At 38.1% G+C, this 22,089-nt stretch overlaps 1 protein-coding gene across 1 annotated transcript; it reads left to right on the top strand.

Moving 5' to 3' along the window:
- The first annotated feature begins 20,076 nt into the window (after positions 1-20,076).
- On the top strand, positions 20,077-20,598 carry LOC119049440 (protein tyrosine phosphatase type IVA 1-like). The gene is made up of 2 exons (XM_053666315.1): positions 20,077-20,412; positions 20,488-20,598. The coding sequence occupies exons 1-2, from the start codon at positions 20,077-20,079 to the stop codon at positions 20,596-20,598; spliced, it is 447 nt and encodes a 148-aa protein (XP_053522290.1).
- The last annotated feature ends 1,491 nt before the right edge of the window (positions 20,599-22,089 follow it).

The raw sequence follows: 22,089 nt of genomic DNA, 5'->3' as shown, positions 1-22,089 counted from the left end.
GTTTTGAAAAGAATGAGAAATAAAAAGATTTAGGACCAGGAGAATAGAAAGACCTGATAAACCATGTTGGTCTTGCTTGTCTGAGTTTGCCTGGGAAAGGGAATCAGGTGACTTCATGAAGGTTTCTAGCACAGATGTCTGAGAGCAAGAGCTATACTGAATCTTGCAGCTGGTGCAGTGTTGCTAGCTGGAAAAGAAGGGTCAATGAAATTAGACCACTGAGTCTTACTATTGTGATGGAAAATAAACACTCTTAAGAACATGGTGCTGCAAGTACCTGAAATAACATATATTGAGACCTTTATTCAAAGTATATATCATTGATTATGCTGTTAGAGTTGTCCCATTTTTTTCTCCCTTTTATTTCCCTCTGCATGGCAACCCCCACCTCCCTTAGTTCATGTTCACAGATTGTACATGTAAGTTCTTTGGCTTCTCTATTTTCTATACTATTTTGTATCTACAATTTATACTTCTTATTCCCTGTTCTTTTTTCCCCATTCTCCACCCTCCACCCCCCGCTGATGACTCTTCATATGATCTCTATTTCTGTGATTCTGTTCCTATTTTAGTTTTATTAGTTTGTTTTGGTTTTTGTTTTAGGTTCAGTTGTTGATAGTTGTGAATTTGTTTTCATTTTACTATTCATAGTTTTGATCTTCTTTTTCTTAGATAAGTCCCTTTAACATTTTGTATAATAAGGGCTTGGTGATGATGAACTCTTTTAACTTGGCCTTATCCGAGAAGCACTTTATCTGCCTTTCCATTCTAAATGAAAGCTCTGCTGGATAGAATAATCTTGAATATAGATCCTTGCCTTTCATGACTTTGAATGTTTATTTTCAGCCCCTTCTTGCCTGCAAGTTTTCTTTTTTTTAAATATTAAATTTTATTTAGTTACTTTTCAAGTACATTTTTTTAAATCTATTTCTCCCATCCCACCCCACCCCCCTCCCGGTCTCCCCCCTCCCTCACATTCCCCCCCCCCCCGTCCTCATCTCTGTGTCTTTCATACTTGTTCCTCAAAATCCCCCCCCCTTTTTCCCCTTAAGTTCCCTTCCCTCTCCCCTCTGGTCGCTGCCCACTTGTTCTCTATTTCAGCGTCTTTGTTTTTATTCTGTTTGCTTGTTTGTTTTATTCTTTAGCTTCCTGTCAAAGGTGAGATCATATGGTATTTGTCCTTCAATGCCTGGCCTATTTCACTCAGCATAATGCTTTCCAGTTCCATCCATGTTGTTGCAAAAGGTAGTAGCTCCTTCTTTCTCTCTGCTGCATAAAATTCCATGGTGTATATGTACCACAATTTTTGGATCCATTCATTTACTGATGGGCACCTAGGTTGCTTCCAACTCTTGGCTATTGTAAATTGTGCTGCTATGAACATTGTGGTGCATAGGTTCTTTGAAATTGATGTTTTAGGATTCTTGGGGTATAATCCTAGCAGTGGAATTGCTGGGTCAAAAGGCAGGTCAATTTTTATTTTTCTGAGAAAATTCCATACTGTTTTCCATAATGGTTGTACCAGTCTGCAATCCCACCAACAGTGAACTAAGGTCCCCTTTTCCCCACACCCTCTCCAACATTTGTTGTTTGTTGCTTTGTCTATTATAGCCATCCTGACTGGTGTAAAGTGGTATCTCATTGTGGTTTTAATTTGCATCTCTCTGATAGCTAACGATATTGAGCATCTCTTCATGTGTCTCTGGATATTCTGTATGTCCTCTTTAGAGAAGTGTCTGTTCAAGTCCTTTTCCCATTTTTTAATTGGGTTCGATGTCTTCCTAGAGTGGAGTCTTGTAAGTTCTTTGTATATTTTGGAGATTAAACCTTTGTCTGAGGTATCATTGGCAAATATGTTTTCCCATACAGTTGGTTGTCTTTTTAATTTAATACTGTTTTCTTTAGCCATGCAGAAGCTTTTTATTTTGATGAGATCCCATTTGTTTATTCTTTCCTTTATATTCCTTGCTCTAGGGCACATATCCGTAAAAATGTTGCTGCGTGGAATATCTGAGATTTTCTTGCCAATGTTCTCCTCTAGGACTTTAATGGTGTCATGGCTTATATTTAAGTCTTTTATCCACCTTGAATTTATTTTGGTGTATGGTGTAAGTTTTCTTTTGAGAAATAAGCTGATAGTCTTATAGGAAGTCCTCTGTAGGTAACTCCTCCCTTTATCTTCCTGCTTTTAAGATTTTCTCTCTATCTTTAATCTTGGTTATGATGTATCTTGGTCTGTTTTTTCTTAGGTCCAAATTCTTTGGTACTCTCTGAGCTTCCTGGACTTGTATGTGTGTTTCTTTTGCCAGGTTTGGTAAGTTTTTCTTTATTATTTTTTCAAATAAGTTTTCAACTTCTTGCTCTTCCTCTTCTCCTTCTGGCACTCCTATGATTTGGATGTTGGTACATTTAAGTTCCCAGAGCTTCCTAAGCCTCTTCTCATTTTTTAAAATTCTTCTTTCTTCATTTGGCTCCAGTTAAATGTTTATCTGTTTCTTTTGTTTTGAATTGTTGGTTTGAGTCTCAGTTTCCTTCCCTTCACTCTTGGATCCCTGTATATTTTTCTTTATTTCACTTTGTATAGCCCTCACTTCTTTTATTTTGTGGCCATGCTTAGCCATCTCTGTGAACATCTGATTACTAGTGTTTCATTTGAATAGGTTGGCTATGTCCTCATTGCTTTGTTGTTTTTCTGGAGTTTTGATCTGTTCTTTCATTTTGGTCATATTTCTTTGTCTCAGCACACCTATTATAATGTAGGGGGTGAAGCCTTAGGTATTAGCCAGGGTGGGGAAACCCGCATTGCTATGTTGTGGTTCTGTATGTTGGTGAGGGGTCAGAGAGGCAACAGTGCCACTTGGTCAGCTCTTGTCCCACTTTCAGTGGTATCCTCCACTACCCACAAATGAATTGGGCCATTTTGGTGCTGATTCCTAGGTGGTTGGGTTTATTTGTGTGCATCGTAGAAACCCACGGGACTCTCCAGTGGACTATCTTATATGAATGGGAATTTCTCCCACTGCTCAAGCCCCACAGATTTTTACAGCCAGAAGTTTTAGGCTTTTTTCCCTGCACTGGAACCCTGGGTTGTGTGGTCTGTCTTGCTTGCCAGTTGTTCCTCTTGGTTTATCCCCATGTGAATGTGGGACCACCTGGTCCTCCAGCTGTCATCTGGCCACCTGTCCTCTCCACCCCAGGCTTCCTGTTTCCACTTCTCCTACCAGTCTAATGAATGTTTCCTTTTTTAACTCCTTTGTTGTCAGACTTCCATATAACTCAATTTTCTGGCCATGCTGTTTGTTTTTTGCTTTTAAGTTAGTTGCTGTCCTTCTTTTGGCTGTGTGAGGAAGTAAAGCATATCCATCTATGCCTCCATCTTGGCCAGAAGTTCTGAACTGAGATCTTTGATAGGAAAAAAAATTAAGAAGTTTGTATATCTCCTTAAATCTCCCTTCATCAAATTATAGCTGTGGAGAAAAGCTTTCAGCACAAATAAGCCATACATTTAGGCATATACTTTGCTCACATAGGTGGTTTCTTTTTTATCTCTCTTGTTTTCTGATACTGTTTCTGAAATTATAAATCTCTATTTTAGTATAATATTTTCTTTATTACATGCACAATCACAGAAACTATTTTTATTGTTTGGCTGTGTTTCAAAATTTTTAATAATTTCTTCTTCAAATAAAATCTAGTTAGTGGTATTTTGTACTCAGACGTACAGACTTTTTTGTTAGTTAACATATTTGCTAACGAGTTCCACTTTTATTTCTTTGTGATTAGCAAATATAGCCCATGCAATAATATTTTTTTTTAAATTAAAGATTTATTTATTTATTTATTTATTTATTTATTTATCTTTAGAGGAGAAGGGAAAGAGAGAGGGAGAGAAATCTCAATTTATGATTGCCTCTTGTGTGTCCCCTGCTGGGAACTAGCCTGTGACCCAGGCATGTGCCCTGACTGGAAATCGAATCACAATTCTTTGGTTTCCAGGCCATGCTCAATCCACTGAGCTACACCAGCCAGGACCTATTTTTTTATAGTTTATTGAGGATTATTCTGTGGTTTGTACATGATCAATATTTGTAAACATTACATGTGTGCTTAAAATTACATTTCTTATATTTAGTGGGTATAAGATTCTACATATATTTAATATTTCAAGCTTATTAGTTATGCTGTTTAGATCTTCTATGTATGCTAATTTTGACAGCTTGATTAATTACTTTCTGAGGGGAGTGTGTTAAATGTCTTTGACAATTTATATTATCAGATGCATGTGTATTTATGATTTATTTTTGTTTATATTTTCAATCTTTTTATTCTTAAATTTTAAGAAAAATATTGTCTAGGCTGTTTAATTCAATCTCAGCAATATATTTTTTCATCAATAAGTTTAACAAGTTTATATATTAATTATAACAATAACTATTATGTAGTACTTACTGCTACCAGGCCTAGTTCCAAGTAACTTACATATAGTAATACATTTAATCCTCACATTAACCTTATGAAGTAGATGAAATATATGCTCCTTAAAATTGAGGAAATTGAAGCACAATTAAGGTAAGAAACTTGTTCAAGGTTACACAGCAAGGAAATGATAAAGACAAAGGTGAGATATAAACTCAGAGAATCTGGTGTAGCTTCACCTCTTTAGCTATTATGTTATGGTGTCTGGATTATTATTAGAATTTGATTATGACTTTTCCCTTTTATTCATGTTTTTTACATACCATCTATATTTTTATTCCTTCAATGTTTTCTGGTCTTAGATTAATTTTGTTTCAAGTTTGAACATGATATCTACTTATTCTTTGGTGCACTTTGGGTTGGATTTAGGGTAAGAACCAAGAGCCTATGTTAGTTTCTGTGGGATAAAGATCTGGGGGCCAGTCTGAGTGTGACCTCTTATTCCATCTCATTGCTTCCCATCTTCAATATAAGCACTTTACTCTAGTCTCACTAATTTATTTTCCATGTATACCCCCTCACTGCTTCTTTTTTTTGTCCCTTGTCACATGGAATTTCCCCTTCTCTCTTTTTTTGAATTTGAATTCTACCCAACTTTCAAATGCCTAGCCCAAATTTTCTGTCTTATAAAGTCTTCCTTGACTTCATGTGTCAGGCTTTTTAGATTCTCTCTAGCTAGTTTAAGAAGGGAGAGATTTATTAGTGAGTATTATGCAACTTACAGAAACCCTAGATAGGTCAGGAAACCAGGTGGGCTGCTAAATACTAGTAATCACAGCAGCCAAGAGATGTAGAATGCAGTAAAAACATCACTTCCATAGCCTCATGCCATTTGAACCTGTGATATTAGAGAAAAGGCATGATAACTTAAATCAGAATTACCCTAGGAGCCCACCTCTAGGGTAATTTTGGGAAGCAAGAACAGCCAACTGTGTGTGTGATTTCTTCTTGCTAGGGCAGACTTCTCACATTTGTACAGCTTTGTGGCAGTACCTAGAGCATTTTTGCCCTGGAGCTGCAAAAAGTCTGAAAAATACAGATTGTAAAATTTCCATTGGTATTCTGGAAGGCATTTGGAAAGAGTGTTGTACAATGGAATCCATAGTATCTGCTATAGCTGACTATCTTGATCTCATTTTATCTCTGTCTATTAAAAGCTCCCAGAGATTTTGTACTTTGTATATTTTAATGCATCTTTTCACTTATCATATTTTTTTAATTTTTAGTAAAGCTTATTTGTAGTACTCTTTTAATTAGACTGTTGAAAAAATATCTGAGGACTTTTTGACCAGAGCACCTGGAGAAATATCTTAAAATGTCACATAAACAATAAATATTTGTTGATTGATCCTGTGATTTCAAGAGATTGGATTTGTAAAGCTTTGTCTTGCTTTAGAAAAAAATGTTTGGAGTCAAAAACAGGAATTTACAAATCTGAAGAATTTACATCAGAAGAATATGATTATTTTCTTTATAAGAGAATTCTTTAACAAAAAATTTTAAAGGTTTACTATAGGTTTTATTGTTTAAGATGTGCCCTTGGAGGACTTAAAATGTGAAATGCATGGCCATTATTTATAGAAAATCACATTTAATTTGGCATATAAGTAATGCATCTGTGGCATCAAGCACTGTTTGCCATTATACTATTTAATAATAATAATTAGAACTGCCATAAGACTACCTGTCTCCAAATTTGGACAATAATTTATCTGTACAAACTGAAACAGTATTTTAAAATAACCTGAAATCATTAAATCATCTTAAATATGATTGCTTATATTATTTATATTATCTTTGCATCTGACCTCTGAAATAAAGTCCAGCATGGTATTTAGATAAGATGATATCTTGTCTACATGATGATTTTTACCTATTGTTTGGCCTTTTTATGGATTAGCATTCTGGTAATTATATTTATTTATCATTCATGCAACATAGAGAAATGACATCTACTGAGCATTTGGCTCTTTTCCTTTCATCATTAACACTGCCAGTTGTCCTAATTTAGTCTCTCTCTTTTTTCCTTTGTTTTTTCTTTTTATGGCTTGGACAACTATAATAATCTCTTGTGTCTCTTTGTTTCTATTCTTTTTCCTCTTAGTATGGTTAGGGATGCTTTAGGTTATGTGTGATACAAACACTTCGCCTAAACTGACTTAACAAAAGGAAAATGAATTATTTCAAATTGTGAGAGTCCAAAGGTAGATGTGGCTCAGGCCCACAGTATCATCAGTAGCTAAGTGATGACACGAGCAACCTCACTTTTACTTTGTCCTTCCACTCTGCCCTCCTCAAGATCAGCTTCATTAAGGTGCTGTTTGTGGTGGCTCATGGCAATAGGAATTGAATGTTCAATAGAGACGGTGGGCAAAACAAGTAACAAGAGACTGAGATAGACACAGAGAGATCTCATTTAAGCATACAGTCTGCATCTTTCTCTTCAAGCTTATTGGTATAAACTAAGTCATTTGTTAATCATTGGATCAAGAACACCTGTCAAAGGAATGCCTGACGTTTATTGGCAAATTAGACTAACCAGGATTGTCCTTTGGAAGTGGGGATGGGGAGATAGTCTCTACAAGAATCGGATGGCTCATTCAATTCCAAAATAATTAAAGGGGCAAATTACTGACTTTCAATCAGGGTTACAAGGGCCAATAAAGAATGATATAGTTCCCTGGGACTAGTTATTGTGGGAAGCTAGTGTCATGACTGGGCCTGAGATGCGTAAGGAGAGAACAGAGTTACTGAAACTCAATTAGAGTTGTTGCTGTGGAAAAGCCCAGCAGTCAGGTAGCCTGGAAGGCACCCAGCTGCCAATGCCTTCAAAGGCTGTACCCCAACAGAAGCCAAAGGACAAGTGAGGCCAGGTGATGCACAGCACAGGGTGAAAAGTAGGGATTCTAGTTCTGGGGGGATAAATGCAGGCTAACCCGCATGTCAATGGAACACAATCTGTTAGGAACAAAGAAGGATAATATGGAAGGTGGGTGGCAACATGTCTGTGCGTTCCTCACACCCTTGAATCTATTCTTCACCCTTGGTGCACGAGGATTGATCTAACATGCAAATGTAATTGGGTCATTTTCCTACTTTAAATCTTTCAAAGTCTTCCCCGAACCTTTAGGGTAAAGGCTTCCGTGTGCATACAGGGGCCTTTATCCTTTGCCAGGATCAGGTCCTGCATCCTTTGCCAGCTTAATTTGTTCCTTCTTTTACTCAGCTGCACTGAGTTCCAGATATACTAAATGTCTTCATTTCATACTGTTTAGCTCCTTTGTTACCTTGGAACAAGTCAAAGTTTCCTCTGCCTTCCCATTTCATTGCCTGGCTAGCCACTCTTCCCTTAGGACTGGTCAAACTTAACTCTGGAAGCTTTCCCTGCTCCTGCCCCCAGGTTGGGCAGTTCTTAAGTCCCATGGCCCTAGGCAGGTTCTGTCTTAGTCTTCCTTCAGTCTCAACTGACCACACTGGGGATGACTATTTCCTCTACTCATTTTTATAAGACTGGGAACCCTTCCAGGGCAGTGATTTGTTTTTCCTTTCCCATGTCAATGAAGATCTGTTGCATAACTGATTTCACAAAAATGAATATTGAATTTATCTATTCTGCCTTTTTTTGTTTCTAATTTTTTGATTTAGTTGTTCTTTAAGTACAGTTTTCTGTCTTTTACTCCCATCACAGCCCACCTTCCAGTCCTCCCCACCACCCTCCAATTATCATCCCTCCCCCTAGTTTTTGTCCATGTGTCCTTTATACTAGTTCCTGTAAATACTTCCCCTTTCCCCCTGAAATTCCCTCCCCTCCCCCCTCTGGTCACAGTCCCCCTGTTCTCTATTTCAGTGTCTTTGTTTTTATTTTGCTTGCTTGTTTGTTTTGTTGCTGGCTTCCTGTTAAAGGTAAGATCATAAGATATTTGTCTTTCAACACCTGGCTTATTTCACTCAGCATAATACTTTCCAGTTCTATCCATGCTGTTGTAAAGGGTAGGAGCTCCTTCTTTCTTTCTGCTGCATAGAATTCCATTGTGTAGATGTACCATAGTTTTTTTGGATCCATTCATTTACTGATGGGCACATAGGTTGCTTCCAACTCTTGGCTATTGTAAATTGTGCTGCTATAAACATCGGGGTGCACAGGTTCCTTTAGACTGGTGTTTCAGGGTTCCCAGGATATAATCCCAGCAATGGAATTGCTGGGTCAAAAGGTGGATCAAGTTTTAGATTTCTGAGAAAATTTCATACTGTTTTCCATAATGGTTGTACTAGTCTGCAATCCCACCAACAATTAATTAGGGTCCCCTTTTCTCCCACAACCTCTTCAATACTTGTTCTTTGTTTCTTTGATGGCCCTTCTGACCAGTGTAAAGAGGTATCTCATTGTGGTTTTAATTTGCATCTCTCTGATAGCTAACGATATTGAGCATCTCTTCATGTGTCTCTGAATGTTCTGTGTGTCCTCCTTGGAGAAGTGTCTGTTCAAGTCCTTTGCCCACTTTTTAACTGGGTTGCTTGTCTTCTTACAACGGAGTCATTTAAGTTGCTTGTATATTTTGAAGATTAAACCCTTGTCTGAGGTATCACTGGCAAATATGTTTTCCCATACAGTTGGTTGTCTTTTTAATTTAATACTGTTTTTTTTAGCCACGCAGAAGCTTTTTATTTTGATGAGATCCCATTTGTTTATTCTTTCCTTTATGCCCCTTGCTCTAGGGAACATATCAGTAAAAACGTTGCCATGCGAATATCCGAGATTTTGCTGCCAATGTTCTCCTCTAGGACTTTAATAGTTTCATGGCTTATATTATTTAAGTCTTTTATCCACCTTGAATTTATTTTGGTGTATAGTGTAAGTCTGTGTTCAAGTTTCATTTTTTTGCATGTAGCTGTCCAGTTCTCCCAACACCATTTGTTGAGGAGGCTATTTTTACTCCATTTTATGTTCTGCCCCCTTTGTCAAGTATTAATTGCCTGTAGAGAGTTGAATTTATTTCTGGGCTCTCTGTCCTGTTCCATTGGTCTACATGCCTGTTTTTATGCCAGTACCAGGCTGTTTTGATTACAGTGGCCTTGTAATACAGTTTGGTATTAGATATTGTCATCCTTCCTACTTTGTTTTTCTTTCTCAAAATTGCAGCTGCTATTCATGGTCATTTATGGTTCCATATAAATTTTTGAAGTGTTTGTTCTATGTCTGTGAAATATGCCATTGGTACTTTAATAGGTATAGCATTGAATCTGTAAATTGCTTAGGGTAGTATGGACATTTTGATGCTGTTAATTCTTCCAAATCCATGAACATGGTATATGTTTCCATTTGTTTGTGTTTTCCTTGATTTATTTCTTTAGTGTTATGTAGTTTTCTGCATACAGGTCTTTTACTTCCTTGGTTATGTTTGTTCCTCGGTATTTTATTTTTCTTTTTGCTATATTGAATGGAATTATTTTATTGATATCTGCTTCTGCTGTTTCTTTGTTGGTATACAAAAATGCCTTTAATTTCTGGATATTGACTTTGTACCCTGATGTTTTGCCAAATTCATTGATTATGTCGAGCAGTTTTGGGGCAGAGTCTATAGAATTTTCCATGTACACTATCATGTCATCTGCAAACAGTGACAGTTTTGTTTCCTCCTTTCTGATTTAGATGCCTTTTATTTCCTTTTCTGGTCTGATCGCTGTGGCTAAAAATTCCAATACTATATTGAATAGAAGTGGTGAAAGTGGAAGACCTTGTCTTGTTCCTCATCTTAGTGAAAAAGATTTCAGTTTTTGCCCATTGAGTATGATGTTAGCTGTAGGTCTCTCATATATGGCCTTTATTATATTGAGGAATGCTCCCTCTATTTCCACTTTGCTGAATGTTTTTATCAAAAATGGGTGTTGTATCTTACCAAAAGTATTTTCCGCATCTATTGATATGATCATGTGGTTTTTGTCTGTTTTTGCTTATATGATGTATTACATTTACAGATTTGTGAATATTGAACCATCCTTGCATCCCTGGGTTGAATCCCACTTGGTCATGGTGTATGATCTTTTTAATGTATTGGATGTGGTTTGACAATATTTTGTTGGGGATTTTAGCATCTATGTTCATCAGTGATATTGGCCAAAGTTTTCTTTCTATGTTGTATCTTTATCTGGTTTTGGAATTAGGATGATGCTAGCTTCATAAAAAGAGTTTTGAAGACTTCAATCATTTTGGATTTTTTTGGAATAGTCTGTGAAGGATAGGGGTTAGCTCTTCCTTTGTAGAATTCTCCTGTGAAACCATCTGGTTCATGGCTTTTGTGTGTCAGGAGATTTTTGATTATTGCTTCAATTTCAGTTGTTGTTATTGGTCTATTCAGGCTTTCTGCTTCTTCATTGAGTTTTGGAAGATTATATTTTTCTAGAAATTTGTATATTTCACCTAAGATTTCAAGTTTCTTGGCATACCATTTTTCATAGTAACTTGTTACAGTCCTTTGTATTTCTGTGGTATCGGTTGTAATCTCTCTTCTTTCATTTCTGATTGTGTTTATTTGTATTCTCTCTCTCTCTTTTTTTGGATGAGCCTGCTTATAGGCTTGTCTATTTTGTTTATCTTTTCAAAACAATAGCTCCTGGACTCATTGAATTGTGCTTTTAGTCTTTATGTCATTTAATTCTGCTCTGATCTTAGTTATTTCCTTCCTTCTATTTGCTCTGGGATGTGTTCGTTGTTGTTCTTCGTGTTCTAGTAGGCATAGGGTTAGGGTGTTTGTTTGAAACATTTCTATCTTTTTTAGGTAGGCCTGTATTGCTATGAACTTCCCTCTCAGGGCTGCCTTCACTGTGTCTCATAAGTTTTGGGTTGTCATTGGTTCATTTTCATGTGTTTCCAGAAACTTTTTTATTTCTACCCTAACTTTGTTCTTGACCCATTTGTTGTTTAATAACATGCTATTGAATCTCCATGATTTTGAGTGTTTTGGGTCTTTTCCCTTGGGATTGGTTTCCAGTTTCAGTCCCTTATGGTTGAAGAAAATGCTTGGGATGATTTTAAAATTCTTGAATTTCTTGAGGCTGGTTTTGTGTCCTATCATGTAGTCTATTTTTGAACATATTCCATGTGCAATTGAAGAGAATGTGTATTTAACTTCTCTGGGATGAAGGGCTCTATATATATCAGTCAAGTACATTTCATCTAGGGCATTGTTCAGTGCCACAATATCTTTGTTGATATTTTGTTTGGAAGATCTGTTCATTTTAGACAGTGGGGTGTTAAAATCTCCTACTATAATTATGTTGCTTTCAATATTTTTCTTGAAGTCCTCTAAGTTTTTCTATATATATTTGGGTGCTCCTATGTTGGGTGCATATATATTTACAATGTTTATGTCTTCTTGGTGGATTCTTCCCTTGAGTATTATGAAATCACCTTCCAGGTTTCTTTTTATGGTCCTTTTTTTGAAGACTATTTTGTTTGATATGAGTGTTGCTACCCCAGCTTTTTTTCTTGGCCATTTGCTTGAAAAATTTGTTTCCAGCCCTCCACTTTTAGTCTGTGTAGGTCTTTTGTCCTGAGGTAGGTCTCTTGTAGGCAGCAAATGTGTGGGTCATGCTTTCTTATACATTCCACTATTCTATGTCTTTTGACTGGAACATTTAATCCATTTACATTTAAGGTTATTATTGATAGGTACTTATTCATTGCCATTTTTATACCTGTGTTTCTCTTTGTCTCTCTTTTTTTCTTCCTTTCATTAAAGCAGCCCTTTTAGCATCTCTTGCAGAGCTGGTTTGGTGAAAGCATATTCTTTTATACTTTTTTTGTCTTGGAAGCTCTTTACTTGGCCTTCTATCTTGACTCATAGCCTTGCTGGGTAAAGGAGCCTTGGTTGCAGGCCTCTGGTTCTCATTACTTGAAATATTTCTTGCCATTCTCTTCTTGCTTGGAGTGTTTTCATTGAGAAGTCAGCAGCTAACCTTATTGGGTCTCCTTGTGTGTTACTTATTTTTTCTCCCTTGTTGCCTTTAACATTCTCTCTTTGTCTTGGAATTTTGCCTTTTAATGATGATGTGTCTCAAGTGGGCCTGTTTGGGTTCCTGTTGATTGTGAGTCTCTGTGTTTCCTGGATTTATTTGACATTTTCTCTCATCAAATTAGGGAAGTTTTTCATCATTACTTCTCAAATGGAGTTTCTATCCTTTGCTCTTCTTCTTCTCCTTCTCCTTCTGGTATCCCTATTATTTGGATATTATTACGTTTCGTATTGTCTTGCATTTCTCTTAATTCCTCTTCATTCTTTCTGAGCCTCTTTTTCATTTATTGCTTTTTCTGGGAGTTTTTTCTGCTTTATCCTCCAGCTCCCATATCTGGTGTTCTGCTTCATCAATCCTGCTTTTTATTCCTTCCACTGTGTTCTTCAGTTCAGATATTTTATTCTTCATTTCCTCTTGTTCTTTGTTGATAGTTTCTATTTCCTTTTTCATGTTGGTGTAGTTTGCAGTGAATGCATTGTAATTCCCCTGTAGCTTCTGGTAGCTCATTGAACTTCCTGATAACCAGTGCTTTGAATTCAGTATCTGATAGCTGACTTGCCTCTATTTCACCTAGCATTCTTTCTGAGGCTTCCTTCTTTCCTTTCATTTTGGAATTGTTTCTTTGTCTTCTCGTTGTTTGTGAGACTCTTCTTGTTAGCTTCAGCTTCTTAAATTGATTTGTTCTGGCTTCCTGGGTTTATGGTGTGAACTTCTGTGGTATAATACCTGTGAGATTCAGTGGTGTAGTCTCCTTGATCTCTCTAGCTCACTGGTCTTGGGCTATTCTTTATGTTGGCTCTGAATTTGTCTTTGGGTTTTGTTTGTTTTGGGGGTCTTTCTTTTGTGTTTTTTTCCCCAGCTGATGAGATGATGGTCCCTCTGTTCACCACCCATTTTAATTTGTTGTGCTGGTGAGGGCAGGTTGTGTTGAAGCTAGTTCTTCAGTTTGTACAAGGTTGTGAGGATTCTCTTTTTTTCTTGTTCTGTTGTTTGCACTCGGTAGTTTCTCCACTGTTTAGTTGTATTTACAGATAGTTCTTGGGTTGAGGTTTGTATGGTTTCTACTCCCTCCTTCACTTTCTTCTGTTGTTATTTGTTGATGTTTCCTTTGTTGTTGGGTTTTCTCTTCCAGTGGGTATCCTGTTGTTCCTCGCTTCCACCTACTCTTTTTTTTTGTGATCATTTGTAAGGGAAGGCAAAATGGTTTATGACAGCAGTATTCTATGATATTTACAGTAGCAGCCTGTAGAGAAGAGATAGGAGAGCCTTTGCCTATGAATAGTGATAACCATAATATTCAACCCAAGTAGCTACGTTTTAGAAAGGATGGAAAGAAGATAAGCCTCTCATTAGGGAGAAAAGGTTTGTGAGTTGGATCTAGGAAGCAGTGAGCTTGTGGGAGGTCAGATTCTGAGGTAAAGTGAGAATAAAGGTGTAGTAAATAGGTGTAGTGTGAGAGAGAATAGAGTTAACAATTACAGTAATATAGTTCAGGAGACAATAAAGTGGTCTAAGATCTGGGAGGGGTGTTGTGTAGTATTTACAATAATGTGAAACAGCTATTATTTACAATAATATTAGAGCAACAATCATATGACAGAATCTACGAGATACCAAGAATAGTCAGTACCGGACCTTCAATAGTGTGCTAATGGAGCACAGGTGAAGTGAGGGATGGTAAATTAGCAATATACTATGAATGAGAGAGAGGACAGGGGAAAACTGTCAAATGATACAATATAACCAGCCAAGGCAAAGAAGACTATACAGAAAGAGGAGAAATACAAAGATACTATTAAAATAAGAGATGTAAGAATAATGAGAAAATAATAATACCAATATGCAGTAACTTGTAGTTGCTCTGTTATAGCAAAGTGAAATTTGTCTCTCTGTCTCTACTGTTGGGATGATCCCTCCTTGGGTCCAACTCTGGTCTTTTTGCATTTTCAAGTTTTTTTTTCTCACTTGTTGTGGGGGGGGAAAGGCAGCAGAAGGGAGGAAAAAGTGCTAAGTTTGGAAAGAAAACAGGAGGGAATAAACCCAGAAAGAAGAAAAGATAGGAAAAAGGTATTGAAAGATAAAACAATAATAAAATTAAAATAGTAAAAGATTACTTAAATTAAAAAAAAAAACACCTCTTGCTGGTTTCCAGCTGGCCAAACCTGTTTTTCTGGTCTCACTGGCTGCAGCAGACTGAGGGGCAAATGGTGTGGCTTTTCTCCCTTCTCAGTGTACTCAGCCAGTCTCAAGAGCCCTCTTCCAAGATCCAGACTGGCATGTCTCCCCAACGCCCCATCCAGAAAATCCAGGTCCTCTTGAGAGCACTCTTTATCCAGGAGTCACCACCGTGGGCTGGGGTGTGGGTGTGCACGCCTGGCCACGCTTCCCTGGTCCTGCAGGTTTGGGCACAAATTTTTCTCAGGGTTATAAGGGAATGCAAGGCCGTCCAACCTTGGGATCACTGCCAGGCTGGGTGAATAGTAGGCTCAGCAGCTATCACTGGAGGATCCCCCAAACAGTTTACTTTTCAAAAAATTTCTCCCACTCAATCCTGCCACACTGCTCAGCCCAATTCTCCAGCCAGACCAGGGACTGTCGGGGTCAGAGCCCGACATTGCAACTCTCAATTCTCCCTAGCCTGCAACCACAGACTCCACAGATCATCAAGGCCCAGTGTTTGCCTCCTCGTGCCCATTCCTCCCTCTGACACTTCAAGCAAACAGGTCTTTCCCGGTGTTTTTCAAACCACGCCTGGCTGGGTAGGGAGGGAGCTGATGACCCAGCTCTCTTCCAAGGACCCTGCTGCCAGCCTTCTGGTCCCAAAGAGTCCACGCCTATTCTGCCTTTATATATGTCTGGAATAGCACTGGGCTGAGGCCTTGTGTCCATTCTTGCTTTATAACACAGTTACTGCATGACATCAATCAAAACCTTTACCTTTCTAAACTTATTTTCTTTTATAAAAGTGACATCAAAACACTTTTAAAGGTGTTTTTTTTGCACAAATGTAGTAACTGTAAAACTCCTCAGACTCACTGCCAGATTCTTAATTCTCTTTACCATCTGCTACCAAATTGCCTGAATCCATTCTCTATGCTGACCTATTGCTAGAGAGTGATTTTACTCCTAGACACATAGACCATGACCCAAACACTGCCTGCCAGTCTCTCATCCACTGGGCCTCTGGAGATCTTTCCTTACCTCCATAAGCTTCCAGGTTATAATTTTCCTCCTTTCTGTAAACTCCATCTGTATTCAGGCTCCCATTTTAGATATTGAAATCTGAAAACCTGTTTAGATTTGCATATTTGTACAACAAAGGGGCTCTTTTTACCAGAGATAAGATGTTTCCTTGCTTGACCATCAAATCAAGTTCTGACACTCCTAGTAAACTAAATGTCTCTCAATCCAAGAGTTTTATTATTTTTCTAGTACAATTGTCTCCATTTTCCTCCCTCTACTTCACCTCCACCCATCCCCTCCTCCCACCCTCAATCCTACCCCCTTTGGCTTTGTCCATGTGTCCTTCATACATGTTCCTTGAGGACCCTTACCCTATTTTTTCCAATTATCCTTCTCCCCCCTCCCCTCTGGATAATTTTTTAAAAAGATTTTATTTATTTATCTTTAGAGGGGAAGGGAAGGAGAGAGGGAGAGAAACATCAATGTATGGTTGCCTTTTGTGCATCTCCTGCTGGGAACTGGCCTGCAGGGAACTGGCCTGCAACCCAGGCATGTGCCCTGACTGGGAATCGAACTGCGATTGTCTGGTTCGCAGGCCCGCGCTCAATCCACTGAGCTACACCAGCCAGGGCTCCCTCTGGATACTTTTTTTATTTCAATGTCTCTGTTTACATTTTGCTTACTTGTTTGTTTTGTTGATTAGGTTCTGCTTATAGGTGAGATCATATGGTATTTGTCTTTCACTGCCTGTCTTATTTCACTTAGCATAATACTCTCCAGATCCATCCATGTAGACAAAAGTCATAACACCGTAGTAGCTCTAGAGGAGAACATAGGCAGGAAAATCTCAGATACCCCATTCAGCAATATTTGTTGGGAACTGCTCTGCCTGGTTTCAGGAATTGTAACTACCCCCCATGGCTAAGGATGAGTGAGCGACCTCCAGAATGTGAGCCACAAGAGACAAAGCTTGTCTCTGGTAGCAAACACTGGCTTTGCCTCCTCCTGCCCCCAAAGCATAGTCAATGTCCATGATGGGTAAGACTTCTCACAGTGAGGGGCAACCTAAGCCAGACATGATCACTTGGGGTATCATCATTGAAGGACTTGGGGGGGCTGTGACAAAGAGGGAGCAATGGACCCTTGCCCCCAGGCTATTCTGACATAGCCTGAGTCCCTGTGTACTATGGGAGAAACCCTTCCTGGCTGTAATTCACTTAAGCCTGAAAACTTGTGTGGGGAGGAGGTGCAGCTCCTTGTCTTGCTAAAGTGATTTCCAGGGTAATCAGGCATAAGAAAGAATTCCTAAAAATCCTGTAAAATCTGCTTTGCTAAGAGTGCTTTCATTCATATGTGAAGGGTCCAAGGAAATGAGTTTGTCTCCAAAAGTTTCTGAAACCCCCTTTCCTGACAGCAACTGACTCTGACTAAGCCCTCAGATTTCTTTGAAATGTTGTCTACTGTTTGATCCTTGCTGCCCTATATTCCTGTGTATTACAACCCAACAAAAGCCCCTGGAAGAAGAGGCTTCTGGCCTTTTTCCTCTGAGAAATTGCCCACCTCTCCTCCCCAAGCAGATCATGTCTTGGTAGGGTTTACTTTCATCCGTGGCAGACGGGGGACTTGAGAGCAAATTCGCCCCCCACAAATATTTTCACACATATGTCCCCTAGAACAAGGGGCATAAAGGAATGAACACATGAGACTTCATCAAAATAAAACTCTGCACAGCTAAAGAAAGATCAGCAAAATGAAAAGGAAACTGACCATATGGGAAAATATATTTGCAAATGATACCTTGGGCAAAGATTTGATCTTGTATACTAACAATAAACCAGCAGAAGCAGAAATCAAGGGAAAAATCCCATGTAATATAGCAAAAAGAAAAATAAAATATCTGGGAATAAACCTAACCAAGGAGGGAAAAGACCTGTATTCAGAAAACTACACAACACTGAAGAAAGAAATCAAGGAAGACACAAACAAATGAAAACATATACCGTGTTCATGAATTGGAAGAATTAACATCATCAAAATGTCCATACTACCCAAAGCAATTTACAGATTAAATGCAATCCCTATTAAAGTACCAATGGCATATTTCACAGATATAGAACAAACACTTCAAAAATTTACATGGAACCATAAACAACCCCAAACACCTGCTACAATTTTGAGAAAGGACAACAAAGTAGGAAGGATGACAATACCTAATACCAAACTGTATTACAAGGCCACTGTAATCAAAACAGCCTGGTACTGGCATAAAAACAGGCACATAGACCAGTGGAACAGAACAGAGAGCCCAGAAATCAATCCAACTCTCTACAGTCAATTAATATTTGACAAAGGGGGCAGTAACATAAAATGGAGTAAAGATAGCCTCTTCAACAAATGGTGCTGGGAGAACTGGGCAGCTATGTGCAAAAAAATGAAACTTGAGCACCAACTTACACCATACACCAAAATAAATTCAAGGTGGATAAATGACTTAAGTATAAGCTGTGAAACCATTAAAGTCCTAGAGGAGAGCATTGGAAAGAAAATCTCAGATATTTCATGCAGCAACTTTTTTACTGATGTGTCCCCTAGAGCAAGGGACATGAAAGAATAAACAAATGGGATCTCATCAAAATAAAAAGCTTCTGCAAGGCTTAATAAAACAGTATTAAAATGAAAAGAGAACCAACTGTATGGGAAAACATAATTGCCAATGATACCTCAGACAAAGGTTTAATCTCCAAAATATACAAAGAACTTACAGGACTCCACTCTAAGAAGACAATTAACCTAATTAAAAAATGGGCAAAGGACTTGAACAAACATTTCTCCAAGGATGACATACAGAGGATCCAGAGACACATGAAAAGGTGCTCAATATCGTTAGCTATCAGAGAGATGGAAATTAAAACCACAATGAGATACCTACCACTTTACACCAGTCGGAATGGCTATCATAAACAAAGCAACAAACAACAAATGTTGGAGAGGTTGTGGGGAAAAGGGGTCCCTAGTTCACTGTTGGTGGGATTGCAGACTGGTACAACCACTATGGAAAACACTATGGAATTTTCTCAGAAAAATAAAAATTGAGCTGCCTTTTGACCCAGCAATTCCACTGCTGGGATTATATCCTAAGAACCCTAAAACACCAATCCAAAAGAACATATGCACCCCAATGTTCATAGCAGCACAATTTATAATAGCCAAGAGTTGGAAGCAACCTAGGTGCCCATCAGTAAATGAATTGATTAAAAAAAAAACTATGGTACATATACACAATGGAATTCTATGCAGCAGAAAGAAAGAAGGAGCTCCTACCCTTTACAACAGCATGGATGGAACTGGAAAGCATTATGCTGAGTGAAATAAGCCAGGCATTGAAAGAGAAATACCATATGATCTCACCTCTAACTGGAACCTAAACAATAAAACAAACAAGCAATCAAAATAAAAACAAAGACGCTGAAATGGAGAACAGGGGGACAGCGACCAGAGGGGAGAGGGGAGGGAATTTCAGGGGGAAAAGGGGAAGGATTTGCAGGAACTAGTATAAAGGACACATGGACAACAACTAAGGGGGGTGGAAATTGGAGGGAGGTGGGGAGCACAGGCTGGGTGAGCTGGGATGGGAATAAAAGACAGAATACTGTATTTGAAAAATAATTAAATAAAAAATAATAAAAAATTCACATGACTCCACTCTAGGAAGTCAAGCCAAGAAAATTTTAAAACAAGGTATTGGCTCAATTGACTGAGAGCCATCTTGGCTAGGTTGTATTCTAGGAGTCAATAACTGCATGGTAGAGTCTGGTAACCCGCTGTCATTGCAAAGGCTTTGCCTTACCACCATAACCACTGCTGTCTCCTTCCCTGCAGCTGCTGCCACCTCTGCCATCTGTGTTGCCACCACCTCAGGACCAGCTATATGATTAGGCTACAAACTTCAATGAGTAAATGTATTCCTAAATTCTGTGGTGTTCTTGGACACATTTATGGAGTTTCTGAATGGCAGTGAAAATTATTGCCAGGCATAGTACAAGCTGTACACAGACAAGCGAACTGTAGAAATTCATTACTACTCTGCCAAGAAGCCTCTTTAAGAGTAGCTAACCTGGACATGAGTGCTGAACTGAAATCTGCAGGGCTGTTTACAAGAGTTCTGACTTGGATGGGGTAATCCTCACTGCACTTTTTTTCTATTGCCTCAGAATTATTGGCTTGAAGAATTGTTGCTTCTTGTTAGGAGGTTCATTTCATTTCTCATTACTCCCAACTTCATACTCAAAGTACTGAGAATTTTAGTGGAGTATGTTGAAGTAAACTTGGTTTCTTTGCACCATTTCTGTATCCAATTTTTAAATTCTTTCATAACCACATTGAGTATTTTTTAACTAAATTAACATGGCTCGAATGAACTGCCCAGCTCCTTTGGAAGTCATATATAAGAACACAAGATTTTTTATTACACACAATCCAACCAATGTGACCCTAAACAAATTTATAGAGGAACTTAAGAAATATGGCATTTCTACAATAGTTAGAGTATGTGAAGCAACTTCTGACACTACTTTTGTGGAGAAAGAAGGCATCCATGTTCTTCATTGGCCTTTTGATGACGGTGTACCACCATCCAACCAGAGTGTTAATAACTGGTTAGATCTTGTAAAAATTAAGTTTTGTAAACAACCTGGTTGTTGTATTGCTGTTCAGTGTGTTGCATGCTTTGAGAGTCCTCCAGTGCTTGTTGCCCTAGCATTAACTGAAAGTGAAATGAAATATGAAGATGCAGTGCAATTCATAAGATAAAAGCAGCATAGAGCTTTTAACAGCAAGGAACTTTTGTATTTGGGGAAGTATCATCCTAAAATGCAGCTGCACTTCAAAGACTCCGATGGTCATAGAAACAACTGTTGCATTCAATAAAACAGGTGCCTGATGCCATTGCCTTGGAAGTGGAAGTTGAAATAGGACCTAATTTGTGATACACATTGGCCAACATATTAGCTTGGTGAATAAATCTAATGAAGCTTCCATAGGAGAATTAAAAAGCAGTTTTACCAGGCCACAAGCTGGACAGAATTGCAACTTCTGCATTTGGGTTTCTATCAACTGATTGTGACACTAGCAACAGATTCTTACTGTTCAGCTTTAAAATGTGCTTATAATTTGTACCAATGGACTTCTCCTGAAATCATGCAGTAGTGAGGTATATTTTTAAATCTATTCCCATGCCCAAATAATATCAGAATAAGAGTTAGAAAGATTAGTCGCCAACATGTCCAGCACAATACTTACAGAACTAAAATCCCGGGAACTATGAACACTCAGGATCTTCTGTGTTTTATTCCTTCAGTCATTTGAAACATAGAAAGTAGGGCCTATATGGTTATTTTCCTACTCACTTTATGTTTACATCTCCCACACTCATACAAGTATATATCAGATTTGCTCAACATTTTAATTTTTATACTAAGTCTTAGTGATTATTTAATGTTTTCTCATTAGTCTCACTTTGTGCTTTTATGGAAAGCTTCCATTTTGAAAATCTACATTGTACAGAAGTTCATGTCTTTAATGTCTCCAGAAAAAAAAAAAGCCTTACAGTTAACTTAATGTTTGCACTTGGGGTGCAACTTATAGGGAGGGACTGAGAAAAGAATGGGAGGGTGCTATGAAGTATTTTTAGCAAAATTTTGCCTTTTTTGGGGTGGAACATATAGAATAATGCTCTTTATTAAATATTTTTTAAGATTAAGGTAGAGATGTTTTGTTGTAGCTGAAACAAATCTTAATCATACAAATTCTGAAATTCTTGTATTTGTTTCTAGACATTCTGAAGTTGTTTACCAAATTATTTGTGTTTGACATGTGATGTTTTCCTTCCTGCCCTCTCTTGAAAAAGATATGGATTTCTGCTAATGAACTGAGCTGACATCTAAGATTTTATTATAGGGAACCTCCCTGCGTGGAATGGCAAATGTAGCTCAGCCCTATGGGAAAGCCCCTAGGTGTGTGTGGTGACATGCAGGATGCCAAACCCGTGGATCAGTTCTCCTGTGGGAAATCAGGCCTGCATTATACCTAGGCTGGTTTGTAACTTCCTCTTGCTAAAAGTCCCTGACCCTGAGTTGAAGCATAAAATGCCTACTGCATATTTTTATAGAAACTTCCTGAAGTCTGTGCTAATTCTCCCAAGGGTTGAAGTGTAACCAGACAAATTACTCATATTGTTCCTTTGCATTTGCAACATTTTTCCCTTGTTAATCTGTAAGAAGTAATCAGTAACATCCTTTCTGTTGCTATCTGTAAAAAGTAACTACCTAAAGCAAACCTAAGTATAATAAATAAAAACCTTCTTTGATGTATGCTATTAGAAAGCCAATAAAAGTCTGTCAAAGCAAGGGTCAGGGTGCT

Source organism: Artibeus jamaicensis, unplaced genomic scaffold, assembly GCF_021234435.1.
Source record: "Artibeus jamaicensis isolate MK-2021 breed Jamaican fruit bat unplaced genomic scaffold, CSHL_Jam_final contig_449, whole genome shotgun sequence".
NCBI classification, from domain to species: Eukaryota; Metazoa; Chordata; class Mammalia; order Chiroptera; family Phyllostomidae; genus Artibeus; species Artibeus jamaicensis.
This window is presented reverse-complemented; position numbering and strand designations above follow the sequence as displayed.

Excerpts from the sequence above, each read along its gene's own strand:
- LOC119049440 (XM_053666315.1), top strand. The coding sequence starts at position 20,077 with ATGGCTCGAATGAACTGCCCAGCTCCTTTGGAAGTCATATATAAGAAC. Across the intron at positions 20,413-20,487 it reads CATGCTTTGAGAGTCCTCCA|CATAGAGCTTTTAACAGCAA; the intron begins GTGCTTGTTGCC and ends AGATAAAAGCAG.